The sequence below is a fragment of the Neofelis nebulosa genome, chromosome 8 (assembly GCF_028018385.1).
Source record: "Neofelis nebulosa isolate mNeoNeb1 chromosome 8, mNeoNeb1.pri, whole genome shotgun sequence".
NCBI classification, from domain to species: Eukaryota; Metazoa; Chordata; class Mammalia; order Carnivora; family Felidae; genus Neofelis; species Neofelis nebulosa.
This window is the reverse complement of record NC_080789.1, coordinates 104,896,184-104,909,562: the sequence shown is the minus strand read 5'-3', so window position 1 is coordinate 104,909,562 and position 13,379 is coordinate 104,896,184. Positions and strand designations below refer to the sequence as shown.

The 13,379-nt window shown below is 49.6% G+C and overlaps 1 protein-coding gene across 7 annotated transcripts in view; it reads left to right on the top strand.

Moving 5' to 3' along the window:
• The first annotated feature begins 2,043 nt into the window (after nucleotides 1–2,043).
• Nucleotides 2,044–13,379, top strand: part of TEAD4 (TEA domain transcription factor 4) — a 68,806-nt gene continuing 57,470 nt past the window's right edge. Inside the window, exon 1 of one of the 7 annotated variants that reach the window (XM_058744025.1) lies at nucleotides 2,044–2,179. Coding sequence is in view for 4 of the 7 variants with exons in the window: in XM_058744022.1 (XP_058600005.1) it covers nucleotides 2,847–2,988 (142 nt within the window). In the remaining 3 variants the exon portion in view is untranslated. Of the gene's footprint in view, nucleotides 2,180–2,791; nucleotides 2,989–13,379 lie in introns of those variants that run through there. The other 6 variants (XM_058744027.1, XM_058744022.1, XM_058744028.1 and 3 more) reach the window with 6 other exon arrangements.

The following is a 13,379-nucleotide window of genomic DNA, read 5'->3' as shown; positions in this document are numbered from 1 at the left end:
TTCTTGTTGATTTTGCCTCTGGGCTGTTTCTAAGAGCCTTTCCCTCATCCTTAAACTCAGGAGCACTGCCTGAGTTTAGGGTATCTTGACTCTCCAATCCGGCCAGACATTGTTGCCAGAGGGGTCTTTCTAATGGTACTGATCGTGTCACACCTTTGTCTAAAGGGCCTTTCTGATGCCCAAACTCTTCAGCATGGTATATAATGATCTTCACAACCTGGCACCCACTTATTTGTAACCTCTTCCTCCAGCACACCAGTTTTCCTAAACACCCCGTGTGTACGTGCTCCTATACCTTTGTGGGTTTTCCACCCTCGAGTTGGTACGTTCTCATTTGCCCTTTAAGAGCTGGAGCAAATGTAACATCTATAACTTGGAATTCACTGTTCCTTCCCTTGGGCTTCCATTGAGCTCTGTATAATTGCCTTCTTACCTGGACTGTGAACTTCTTGAGGGCAGGGACCTGAATCTGCACTTAGCATGGTGCTCAAAGTCAATAGACATTCAACAAATAATTATTCCATTAGAGAGCCAGTGTTTACAGTTTGTACTTCCCTTGGTGCCTAATACTGTCTTGTATGGCAGTCTTTTTAAACATATGAGGTGTGACCAAGCCGTGATGTGACTCATTACTTAATAAGCATACCAGAATTTATGGAACCAAATGAGAGCTGCTTAGCTGCTTCCTTCAAAGTCTTCATCCTGTGAGGCTGGATACTTAGTCCTGCCATGCTTTCATTGTTCAAAACACCTCTGGAACACCTCTCTTGGAAACAACTTCGGCATTTGTAGCACTTTCTTTTCAATCTCCCCCGTGGTAGCTTTTTGTTTCCACTTATTAAACATTTATTATGTGCTTATCTATCCCAGGCACCAAACTGGTGCTGGGTGAAAGATAAGATAAATCAGACATTCACTCTGTCTTCAAAGAAGTTTCTATTTGGTAAGGGAGATAAGATCTGGGCAAACACTGCAATACAAGCTTAAGTGATAATGTTCCCCAGTGATCAGATCCCCAGCGATCTGATTTTTGGAAAAAGCCAAAAGTCCTTTGGTTTCAACCTTCCAACAAGGTGAGTGACAGAGGTATGTGATAACACACTGCCTTAAACCAATGCCAAACAGGAGCCCAACGCGTTTCCAGTACCCCTCTCCCCAACAAGAGACTAAACTATCTGGCATGTTTGTTTCAAACCCAGACTCCCACTTTGTGGTAATGCTCTTCTATATGTGGAGTCTTCTCAGCTAAATTATAAGCTCTTCGAGGGCAGGTGCTTAAGTCGTATTTTCATTTTTGTTCTCACAGCATCTGGTGGCCACATAATACATGTTGGATAAAGATTCATTCAGTTACTGAGCCCAAAAGGTGGCTCCTCGCACCACACGTACTTCACATCGAATATCCTCTCCCCATGTGCTTTGCTCTTGGTAGTGACAGATCTGCCGGGGCCACGGGACAACGACCGAAAGGACCAATGCAAGGGAGAGCGCGCGTGGGGGCATTGGCGGCGGATCTGGGACTACAGCCCGGGAGTTCCTGCTTCCTGGTTCCCCGGGGCGAGTGTCCTTTGGTGGGAGCCGCGGGGAAGGGAGCAGCCCTTCCTGCGCGTCGGGCGCCCGCCCCTCCCCCGGCCTCCCAGGGACTTGTGCGGAGAGGCGCCAGCCGGCAACCGGGGACGCCGAGGGTGGCGGGGCCACCTACAGGACCCCCCATCTCGGTTACGGGGAAGGTTTTCAGCTCCTGGGAAAGGCAGTCGGAGACTCGGCCAGGAAAGGCAGGAACCGGGGGGCTCGGGGAGGAGGAACAGAGTCGCAGCGGAGAGATCCAAGGGAAAGTCTGGGTGCGGGGGAGCGGCGGAGGCCGGGTCCCAGCGGAGGCCGGGTCCCAGCGGAGGGGTCCGCGCCGCAGCAGTACGGCCGCCCCGCCGCGCGCGCCCCTCCCCTCCTCCGCCGGCCCCGCCCCAGCCCGGCTCCCCCCTCCCCCCCACCACCCAGTCTCCTCCCCGAGGGGCCGGGGGCAGGGCCGCCCCTCCCTCCGGGTCCCTCCCTCCCTCAGCTGCGCGCATCTCATACCAGCCCTCATTCCGCACATTCCAGGCTTCCTCCTTTCAAACTCCAGGCCAGGGGGCGGGCAGGGCCCGAGCTCCCGGCTCCCGCCGCCCGCGGCCGCGTCCCCCAGGTGAGTGGCGCCCGCCCCGCCGCCGCCCCGCCGCGCGCCCCCACCCCTCCGCCCCGCCGGCCCCTTCAGCCGCGTGCGCCGCCGCTCTTTTCTTCCCCCCCTCGCCCTTCCCGCCCCGGACCTCCCGGCCCGGCCCGCGCCCCCGCTGCCCTCCCTTCCGCCGCCGGCCCCCGAGCTGCCTTCCTCTCGCCCGTTGACTCACTCCTCCAGGAATAGGGAGCTCCCGTGCTTTCCCGTCAGTCCCATTCTGGGAAAACTCCTCCCTCGGCGCGCTCCGCTCCGCTCGGCTCAGCTCGGCTCGGCGCGCCAGCCCCCCGGCGGCGGCGAAGCGCGTGCGGGCCGGCGCGGGGTGGGCTCCGGCGGCCGCCCGCCCTCCTCCCTGCCCGGCCGGTGGCCCGGGCCGCCGCGGGGCCGCGCGCGCTGACCCCTGTCGTCCCGCAGCGCCGTCGCCGCCCTCGGGACCTCGGCGAGGAGTTGGCGCGCGCTGCGGACCCCGTGGAGCCGGCTTAGCGCCTCCGCCCCCCCCCTTCCCCGCACCTTGGGACCGGTAAGGCTGCGGCGCGGCGCGGGGTCTCCAGGACCTCGCCCGAGGGCCGGCGTCGGCGGTGCGTGAGGAGCTCTCCCGGCACGTGGAGGCGGCGCGGACCTCTGGCCGGGCCGGGGGTGGATGCTCGGGGCTCGCGGGAAGGGGGTCCCGGAAGCCGAAAGGCCCAGAAGCAGAACCGAGAGCAGCGGCGGTCGGAGAGACCCAGCACCCATGCCTCTTTTCTGCCGGGCCCTTTTCCGACTTGGAAGAGCGAGCCCTGGAGGTAGTGTATTGGCCGGTTTAAGTGCTGAGGCTTTGCGAAAGAGGAGAGCCCTCCGCAGGGTCCCCGGCTCCCCGGGACTTGAGAAGCCTGTTGTATTCTGTGGTGGGGACTAGCTCCAGGGAGGAGAACTCCCAGACCCGAAGCGCACGTTTCCCAGGGACACAGCCTCCGTGCACACGTGTGGAGAGGGGATTCCGGGCACACACGGTGGCTGTCGGATGATTTCATATGACCGCCTGACTGTCCCGTCTCCCTAGGTTTGGGTGTAGGTGAGGGTGATATCTGTTCACATGTGACTCACCTTGTTTGTGTTGAACGTGAGTGTATTTACACTTCAGAGCAGTGCTGCCTATCTGGAAGTCTGAGTGTCTCTGAGCCCTTGTGCAATGCTACGTCTCTGCGTGTGTATTTTTCTGCGAGGATGTTGGTTCTGGGCATGACTGTTCTTCCTCCCTGCACGGCCGTGGGCAAGAGAGTTTGTCTCTGGTCAGGTGTGCAGGGATAATTGGACCGTGGTGCTCGGGAGTGCGGTCCGCGGGCTGCATGCGCCCTGGACTGGGCAGAGCTGGAAGGAAGCTGTGCACACCCGCCTCTTCCAGGCAGCTGTCTTTCTGAGGGAGAGTGGGTGCTGTTCTTGCCTGAAACACTTCACAGAGCAAGATGGTAGAAGGCTAAAGGAAGTGGAGATCTTTGTCTTTCCCTGATGGCACAGGTTGTTGGCAGAACTGGGGATGTTCGTGGGGGAGGATTCCCCCCCCCCCCCCCCCGAGGAAACCGTTTTGAATCTTGAAGGGTGTGTAGCCCCTGCTTTTCAAGTTGGCCCCAAGGACAAAGAAGAATGGATGTATACCAGCCTGAACTACTTTCTGCTGGTCCACCTCTCCTTGGAGCTCCCCAGCAGTCAGATGGAAGAATCCTAGTTCTTTACAACTTGCTAGACCACTCTGCACTTGGCTGTGGGAAGGGAGAGGGGTAACTGCAGGCATGCTTTGGTACCAACCCGGGAGGGAAGGGCTGCCTCTGACTTGCTAGTTGACTTGCTAGGGAAGACCCTTCTGGGTGTCTCAGTTTCCCCACCCCTTCCTTTATGCTTTGCTCCCCCCCCCCCCCAACTCCAGTTGGGATTACCCATTTGAAATATCTTAAAGGTGGGAGCTGGGTGGGGAGGGAGCCACAGATGTCCGGGAGATTGGCAGAAGTGACACAGCATGTGATGGTGTTGGGAGGGGGGGCACAGGCAGACCTGGAATCAGAGTTCTTTCTTCATTCCTACAACAAGGTGATGGGGGGCATAATGTTGAGGATTTCTTGGAAGGAAGGAACAAGATCCTCTCAGAAGGGTGGGGGCTGGTTGCTGCTCCTCCATGCACCTTGAGGATGCAGATGTTTTGGTGGGAGCCACCTCACCCTCTCACCTGACCAGGTGTGTGATTGGGGCTTTGAGGGCACCGGGTCTAAAGGTAGCATTGATGGAATAGAAAGGGTACAGACTTGGGGCTGGACATACCTGGGTGCAAATCCCGACAGTCACAACTGTTAAGGCCCTCAGGCTTAGTTTCCTGATGAGTAATATGGGAGGGTGGGTTATTTAATATCTATCTAAAACGTTTGTTGTGAAAATTCATTGTTTGCCAAGTATCTAGCACAGTGCATGGCATATTGCAGACTCCAGTGTTTCCTAAGCTTATTTCAGCATGGAACCTCTTTTTTCCCCAAGAACTTCACTGAATACCCTTTGACAAACCTTGCCCTGTTCATTTGTGTTTACTCAGCAAACATGAACTGAGCATTTACCATAGACCAGGCCCTGTGTGATGTTCATCATCCTTAGGAACCAAGGTAGCTAGTGGCCCAGGTGGAGGTGGGGGCAGGGCTTTGTCACAGGGGCACAGGGTCTCCAACTCCTTTGTTTTTTTTTTTTGTTTTTTTTTTGATGTTTATATATTTTTGAGAAGGGGGAGGAGGGGCAGAGAGAGAGGGAGACACAGACTCTGAAGCAGCTCCAGGCTCGGAGTTGTCAGTGCAGGTCCTGATGCAGGGCTCGAACTCATGAACTGTGAGATCATGACCTGAGCAGAAGTCAGATGCTTAACCAGCTGAGCTACCCAGGCAGTCCTCCAACACCTTTGTTCTAATTTCAGTTTTGCCTTGACCTCAGGGTGAATCTGCTGAACATTATTGGATACTCTAATGTTAGCCTCTAACTCCCTCATTTTAAAGATGGGGAAACCGAGGCCCCTAGTGGGACAGTAACTTGCCTAAGATTGCACAACTGGTGAGTCACAGAGCTGGGACTAGAGTCCATTTTGTTTCCACTTTGCATTCTGTCTCCTGCTCTGTGGCTCCCAATGCTCAGACCCCCTAGCCACTTCATCTAACAGGTGTGGAGGCTGGAACAGTCTGGCTTGGCAATGTCTCCCATCCTGTGGCTCAGATAGGAAGCAGAAATTCTCCCCTCCTTCCCAGCAGAAAGCACAGAACTGTAGAATCTGAGAATGCCAACTTTGGAAGGGACCCTCAAAGGGTCTTTAAATGCACCCTCCTTTTTCCTCTCTGGTCTGTACATTACTCAGCCAGGTGGAGAAGGGTCTTCTTATCTTTCTAGATTTTCTGGGATGCAAGTGTCGCAACTTCCCTCTGCCTCCATTCTGGAGTCTTGTACTGGTGACTGTCACACAGCAATACCTGTTGCCTAATCCGTGGCTCCTCTCCTCCTTCTCAGTGGAAGTGGAGGACACAGGTCACCAGCTCTGCTCCATTGCCTTTCCTGTAGTTGAGGTCAGTCTGGGGGCAGTGGGAAATTCAGGGCTTGTGAGGGTGGCTTTACCTTGTCTGTCTTGCTTTGCCCCCCATGACCCTTTGTTGGCAGGGGTTTGGAGGACAGCTCCCTTTAAAGCTCTGAAATTGGAGCTGAACAGCTGCTCTCCTGCCCCCCCCCTTCCCCCCCAGGGGTTTAACCAGTTCAGGGGCCCAGGTGGAGGTGGGGGCAGGGCTTTGTCACTGGGCAGTGCGGTCTCCAACTCTGGAGCTTTTCCTGAACTCTTCTGAAATGACAGTTCTTCCCTTGCTTTTGGTTTTTCCATTTAGATATTAGGGAGATTCGAGTCACCTCCTGGGTGATACGGTCCTGGAGCCTTCAGCTGCTAGCGACTGGATCTTTGGGAACATTTCCACTGGAACTCCAGTCCCTAAGATAGGTACCGTGCCCTCCTATCTGTAATACAGGCCCTTGGAAAGGCCGGAGGATGGGCCCTGGCTCCCTGTGGTGTGGGCCAGCGCCCTCGCTGAGCTGAGGGTAGGCGGGCCCCCATGGGTGGGGACCCAGCTTCCTTTGACCCAAACTTCATGGGAACAATGGACTTCAGAGGAGTCACCAGGGGCAGGAAATAGGAGCTGTGCTAAGGCAGGGTGACCCTCCTGCAGGATGGGGTTGCATATCCGGCCAAAAGGAAAGGCAGGGTGTTGGGGGCAGTGCAGAGGGCACTGGTTAGGGCCGATGACACATAGGGTGGGCCTCTCCTTCCAAGGGGGCCCTTGACTCAGAGTGAAACCTGAGCTGCTTAGAGCTCATTATTTGATGGAGCCGTCTGCTTTGTGTCTTACCAGCAAAGGTATTGTGGTGTCTGCCAGTGTCAGCTCATGCCAAGCTGACCCCTGCCAGAACCATGAATTCCCCTTCCCTTCAAGCACTTCAGAGGTCTGCGTGAATTGTCCTGGCTTGAATAAAAGTCTAGTTTTGTTTCTTCCTGGCTGGTCTCCATCTTGGCTTTGAGCCTTGAGTAATAGTTGACGAGGGAGGCAATTTGTTCAGTAGGCAGAGCTCTGGGTGGGGAGGCAACAGGCCTGGGTCAGCTGGACAACATAAAGGGATTTTTTTTTTTTTTTTAAGCCATCTTCAGAGCAAGAAGACAACCAGGACAGGCAGGGGGAGATTCCTGCTTGAAGCAGGTGGTGGAATGTTCTTGGAGGCACAACACACTTATCTTGCCTTTATCTCTGTAAAGGAAGAACAGAGTTGGCAAGAGGGCTAAGGCAGGCTTTGGGAGAAGTGAGAGACTGCACTGAGTTGCCTTTTGTGAATTCAGGTGGCCAGGTTCTTACAGATCAGGTTTTGGGGTCCTGATAGCAACTGCAGGAGTGACCACAGAATCACTCTAGGATCTGGGAGGAGCCCTGACAAATGGGAGCGGAGAGGTAAGGGTAGCAACATAATAAATGTTGTCCTGTTTTATTTCTTCAATGTGGCAAGATGGGGATCCAGGAAATGGCAGGCCGGTAAGCTTCTTATTGATGTGGGGCCTTCAAAAATGACATTGAGATAGCTACTAGCCCACATGGGTCACCCTACCAAGTCTTGGAAAAACAATCTAGTTTAGATGGAAGAACGTTTAGTAAGGACTTTGAGTCTAATGAGGTTTCTTGGGTTCAAGAGAAATAAATAGGATCTGGTTGATGCAGCAGTAAGATGGATTTGTAACTGGTTGAAAGGCTGTCCAGGCTACTCATACTGAGCTCTTGTCACCATGGAGTGGGCAGTCTCTAGTGATATGCCACAGAACTCTCGTTTTGGTTTTGTCCCCTGTCAGTTCTGTGCGTGTCTAGGATAGCAAGAGTATTGGATGACAGAACCAGGATTCAAAGTCATCTTAATTAACTAAATGCTGAGATTAAGCAGAAATAGGAAATGAAGAACCATGTTTTTTTCTGTTAAAATTAATACATACTCATTGTAGACAACTTTTATAAATTAAACAAGAAAAACTGGTACATAATGCCACAACTCAGGTGAGCACAGTTAATATTTTGGTATATGTCCCTTCAAATTTGTGTTCATGCAAATAAATCTGTGTATTTTAACATAATTGCAGTTATACTCTATCCTGGTTTTTTTCCTACTGAATACTATGTAGTGAGTAATATCCCCTATCATAAATAATTTAAAGCTATAATTGTAAGGATCTGGATAATATTACCTCATATGAATACACTTTAATTTCTTTAACTGCACACTCCTGAACATTTTTAAAAATTGTGTTCAATTTTTAGCCATTAAAAATTACTTGACGTTGAGTGATGTTAAATAGGTACACTTATCTCAAGATGAACTCTAATAGACATAAATGTAAAATCCTGCATTTAAGGTCAGAGCATCAATTATATATATATACCTATATTATATATACACATATATAATATAGGTATATATATACATATACATATTACATATATATACATATATAATAGGTATATATATAATAGGTATATATATATATAATAGGAATTTACTGTCAATTCTTGTGGAAAAAAAGTTGGGGTTTTGGTTGATGAAGCAGGGGAAGGAAAATGAGCATTTATTTTATTTATTAAAAAATTTTTTGTTTAGGGGCGCCTGGATGGCTCAGTTGGTTGGGTGTCTGACTTCGGCTGGGGTCATGATCTCACAGTTTGTGGGTTTGTGCCCTGTGTTAGGCTCTGTGCTGACAGCTCAGAGAAGCCTGGAGCCTGCTTCAGATTGTGTTTCCCTCTCTCTCTGTTCCTCCCCCCGCTCGTACTCTCTCTTTCTCTCTCTCTCTCTCTCAAAAATAAATAAAGATTTAAAAAAATTTAAAAATAATATTTTTTTTTGTTTTAAATTTTAATTTAATTGATTTTTTTAATTTACATCCAAGTTAATTAGCATATAGTGCAACAGTGATTTCAGGAGTAGATTCCTTAATGCCCTTTACCCATTTAGCCCATCCCCCCTCCGACAATCCCTCCAGTAACCCTCTGTTTATTCTCCATATTTAAGAGTCTCTTATGTTTTTGTTTCCCTCCCTGTTTTTTATTATTTTTGCTTCTCTTCCCTTATGTTCATCTGTTTTGTATCTTAAAGTCCTCATATGAGTGAAGTCCTATGATATTTGTCTTTCTCTGACTAATTTCGCTTAGCATAATACCCTCTAGTTCCATCCACGTAGTTGCAAATGGCAAGATTTCATTCTTTTTGATTGCCGAATAATAGTCCATTGTATACATATATACCACATCTTCTTTATCCATTCATCCATCGATGGACATTTGGGCTCTTGCCATACTTTGGCTATTGTTGATAGTGCTATCAATGTTGGGGTGCATGTGTCCCTTTGAAACAGCACACCTGTATCCCTTGGATAAATACCTAGTAGTGCAGTTGTTGGGTCGTAGAGTAGTTCTATTTTTAATTTTTTGAGGAACCTCCCTATCATTTTCCAGAATGGTTGCACCAGTTTGCATTCCCACCGGCAGGGCAAAAGAGATCCTTTTTCTCTGCATTCTCGCCAACATCTGTTGTTGCCTGAGTTGTTAATGTTAGCCATTCTGACAAGTTAAAAAAAGAATTTTTTAATGTTTATTTTTGAGTGAGAGACCGACCGTGAGCAGGGGAGGGGCAAAGAAGGAGACAGAATCCAAAGCAGGCTCCAGGCTCTGAGCTGTCAGCACAGAGCCCAACATGAAGCTTGAACCCACGCACCGTGAGATCGTGACCTGAGCCAAAGTTGGATGCTTAACCGACTGAATCACCCAGGTGCCCCGGGATATGAGCATTTATTAAGTGCCTACCAGGTGCCAAGCTTTGTTCTAGACATTTCTGTCTACATCACTTCATTTAATTTTCATGGCAGCCCTGTGAGATAGGGTTTGCTGATTTGTTTTTGTTTTTTTTTAATTTTTAAATTTTTATTTTTAAGTAATCTCTACACCCAACATGAGGCTTGAACTCACAACACCGAGATCAAGAATCACAGGCTCTACTGACTGAGCCAACCAAGTGCCCCGTTTTTTTTGTTTTGTTTTTTTTAATTTTTTTAACGTTTTATTTATTTTTGAGACAGAGACAGAGGATGAACGGGGGAGGGGCAGAGAGAGAGGGAGACACAGAATCGGAAGCAGGCTCCAGGCTCTGAGCCATCAGCTCAGAGCCCGACGCGGGGCTCTAACTCACGGACCGCGAGATGGTGACCTGAGCTGAAGTCGGACGCTTAACCGACTGAGCCACCCAGGCGCCCCTGTTTTTTTTTTAATGTTTATTTATTTTTGAGAGAGAGAGAGAGAAAGAGCGTGAGCAGGGGAGGGGCAGAGAAAGAGAGCAAGAGAGAATCCCAAGCAGGCTGTACATTGTTAGCTTGGAGCCCGAGGTGGGGTTCGAACTCATGAACTGTCAGATGATGATTTAAGCAACAATCAAGAGTCGGACCCATAACCGACTGAGCCACCCAGGTGCCCGTGGTTTTTTTTTTCACCTTTGCTTTAACAAAAGAGGAGAAAAGTTACCCAGAGATTAATGCTGGGGTTGGAGTTTGAACCCAGGTCAGCCTGACTCTTCCTGTCACCCGTTAAACCCTGAGCCTGTGGGCTAGTGGGGTCGGGGGCTCTGCATCAAGGAAAACCATAGTCTGCTAGGCTCTGTGATGCTCTGGTCACACTGAGAACCATGTCTGGTTTTGGGGGGTAGATACACCCCGATCTATTCAGTATTGAGCTTGTAGATATTGTGAGTGTCTTGGTGAAGGGGGGGTTGGAACCTGTGCAGTCCTCAGCGTGCTGTCATTTCTCATTGCCAGAAGTTAGTCCCTCTTTGCAGTAATAGCAGATCAGGTCCAAGGGATTGGAAGTCGGTTTCACTCTAGTACTACATAGACCTATGTGGAGTTTTATAATGTAGAATGATGTAGGTAGAACTTGCTAGGGCTTCTTTGGAGGAAGTTTCTCCAGTGGGTGGGAGATTGCACCAGATGACCTCTAGGGCTTCTGTTTCCTCCATGTGGTCCTGGGCCTCAGTTTCTCTGCATGCAGCAGGTGGGGATTGCCCTGGCGATAAAGGAGATATTTTCCCACCTTGACCTTCTGGGATCCCTGCTGGAGGGAGGTAAAGATAAGCTGTCTCCAAAGCTGGAAGCAAGGCTGAGAAATGTGAGGTGGGAATGTCCAGTCCCAGCAGTTTGAGGAGACCAAATGAGGAGATGTGGGAGTTATTGCCTGGCTCCCCATCACCTTTGTACAAGCTGAATGAGCAGGTGTTAGGGACAGGCTGCACCCCTGAGGCTGGGGCAGGGGAAGATGAGCACAGCATGGGGTAGTGGCTATAAGCACAGACTCCAGACCCGTCCTGCCTTATAGAAATACAATGTAAGCCAGATATGTCATTTTATGTTCTCTTAGAGCCACTTTTACAAAGTAAAAAGAAATTGGTAAAATGAATTTTAATAATATATTTTATTAAACAATTGTATCTGAGGGCAGCTGGGTGGTTCAGTTGGTTAAGCGCTCAACTTTGGCTCAGGTCATGATCTCATGGTGTGTGGGTTTGAGGGCTGTGTCAGGCTCTGTGCTGACAGCTCAGCCTGCAGCCTGCTTCCGATTCTGTGTCTCCCTCTCTGTGTTCTCCCCTACTTGCACTCGGTCTCTCTCTCTCAAAAATAAATAAACATTAATTAAAAAAAAAATTTAAACAGCTGTATCTAAAATACTATCGCTTAACTGTACCATCAATAGTGAAAAAATGTTCATGAGAAGTTCACATTTTTTTTCATACAAACTGTTTGGATTCCAGCATGCATTTTACACTTAATAGCGCATCTCAATTTGGACTAGCTGCTGTTCAAGTGCTGAATGGCCATGTGTGGCTAGTGGTTCATGTTTAGACAGTATAGCATTACAGCCAGCCTGCCTGGGTTTGAATCCCTTTTCTGCCACTTATCAAGCTATGTGGCCTTGGACAAGTTATCTAACTGCACAGTAGCTTATTCTCCTCTTCTGCAAAATGAGGAAAATAATATTAATAGGACCAACCTCTTGCTGACGTGAAGAGTACATTAGTTAATATTTGTAATATACTTAGTTTTTTTGCCTGGCATATACTAAACACCATCTAAGTGTTTATCAAGTAAATGACCCATAAACTCTGGAGGGAGAGGCCTGTGATACGCTAGGAAAAACCCAGTCGTGGAGAGTCCCTGTACATTACTGGTAGGCTGTGCCTATATCTGGTAGTTCTACAAAATGAAATTGCCTTCAGATCAGATGGACCTAATCTATTGCTGAAGAGAGGGCCCGCCTTCTGGAAGTGAGAAGAAATGGCAGCACCTGTATAAGATAGGCTCCAATCCTTTGACAGGTATGTCCCGAGCAGCTGTCCTGCTTGGGGCTTGGAAATGTGCTGCGTGACATGGAAGAAACAGAAGGATCCTCCGAAATGCTTCGTTTTAGATTGCGTGACCTCATGTTGGAATGGGGGGTGAGGTCACTTCCAGCACTTGGAGGTTGAAGCAGTAGTCTTGCTGCTTCTGCAAGAGAGGAAGCAGAGCTGTATTAGTGGCTTCCGATACTCTCCTCAGGACTCTGCCAGCCCCAACACTGCCTGCTTGCCTCTCTTGGCATCAGCCCCCTCTGCCTGCACCTGCCCCCAGCCAGCCTGCAGTGGTCACAGAGCACCCACAGTGTGCCTGGCACTGTGCCAGGGGCAGTGGGGGAAATGTGGAATGGAAGACCTGGTCTGTGTCCTCAAGGGGCTTGCAATACTGCATGGAAGACGGACTGCACAGCAAACACTGAACACCTGCAAGATTAAAGAAGGGCTAGTTAGAAGCACAGACTAGCGCTGAGGGGGTGTCTTGTAAAGGTGATTCATTCTGATGGGGCTGGGAGGAGTCAGGGAAGGCTTCTCAGAGGAGGAGGCACTTGAGCTGACTTTGAAGGATGGGTAGTGTTGCACGCTGTGTGTGTGTGTGTGAGAGAGAGAGAAACAGGGACAGAGGGAGAAATATAGGTGAGAGGACAGGAAAAGTAGTGATTTCAGGGTCATGGTCATGAAATAATCAGAGGAGAGGAGACAGTGGAGCTTTATAAGTGAGGAGGGTTTGAGCCAGGTCCTCTGGGCAGAGTAAGGAGGACTTTTTAAAAATTTATTTTTAAATTCACATACAGCAAAATTTACTCTTCATGGTATACAGTTCTGTGGGTTTTGACAAATGCAAGGCATGGGATTCCCCACCACAGTCAAGATACAGAAGGGCTCCATCTCCAAAAGATGCCCTCACGCTACCACCCTTTGTGGGCTGTCCATCTGTCTCCCCCTCCCCCGCCATGCCCATCCCCTGAGAACATGGATCTGTCCACTCCTGTCATTGTGCTTTTTCAAGAATATCAGATGGATAATCAGACAGTATGGAGCTTTGGCGTCTGTTTCTTTCACTCAGCATAATGCTTTGATTCATCCGGTTGTGTGTATCAATAGTTTGTTCCTTTTTATTGCTGTGTAGTATTCCATTTTATAGCTACACTGCAGTGTGTTTATCCATTCACTGGCAGAACGACTTTTCGGTTGTTTCCAGCCTTTGTTGATTTTGAGTAAAGCTGTTGTCAACATTTCT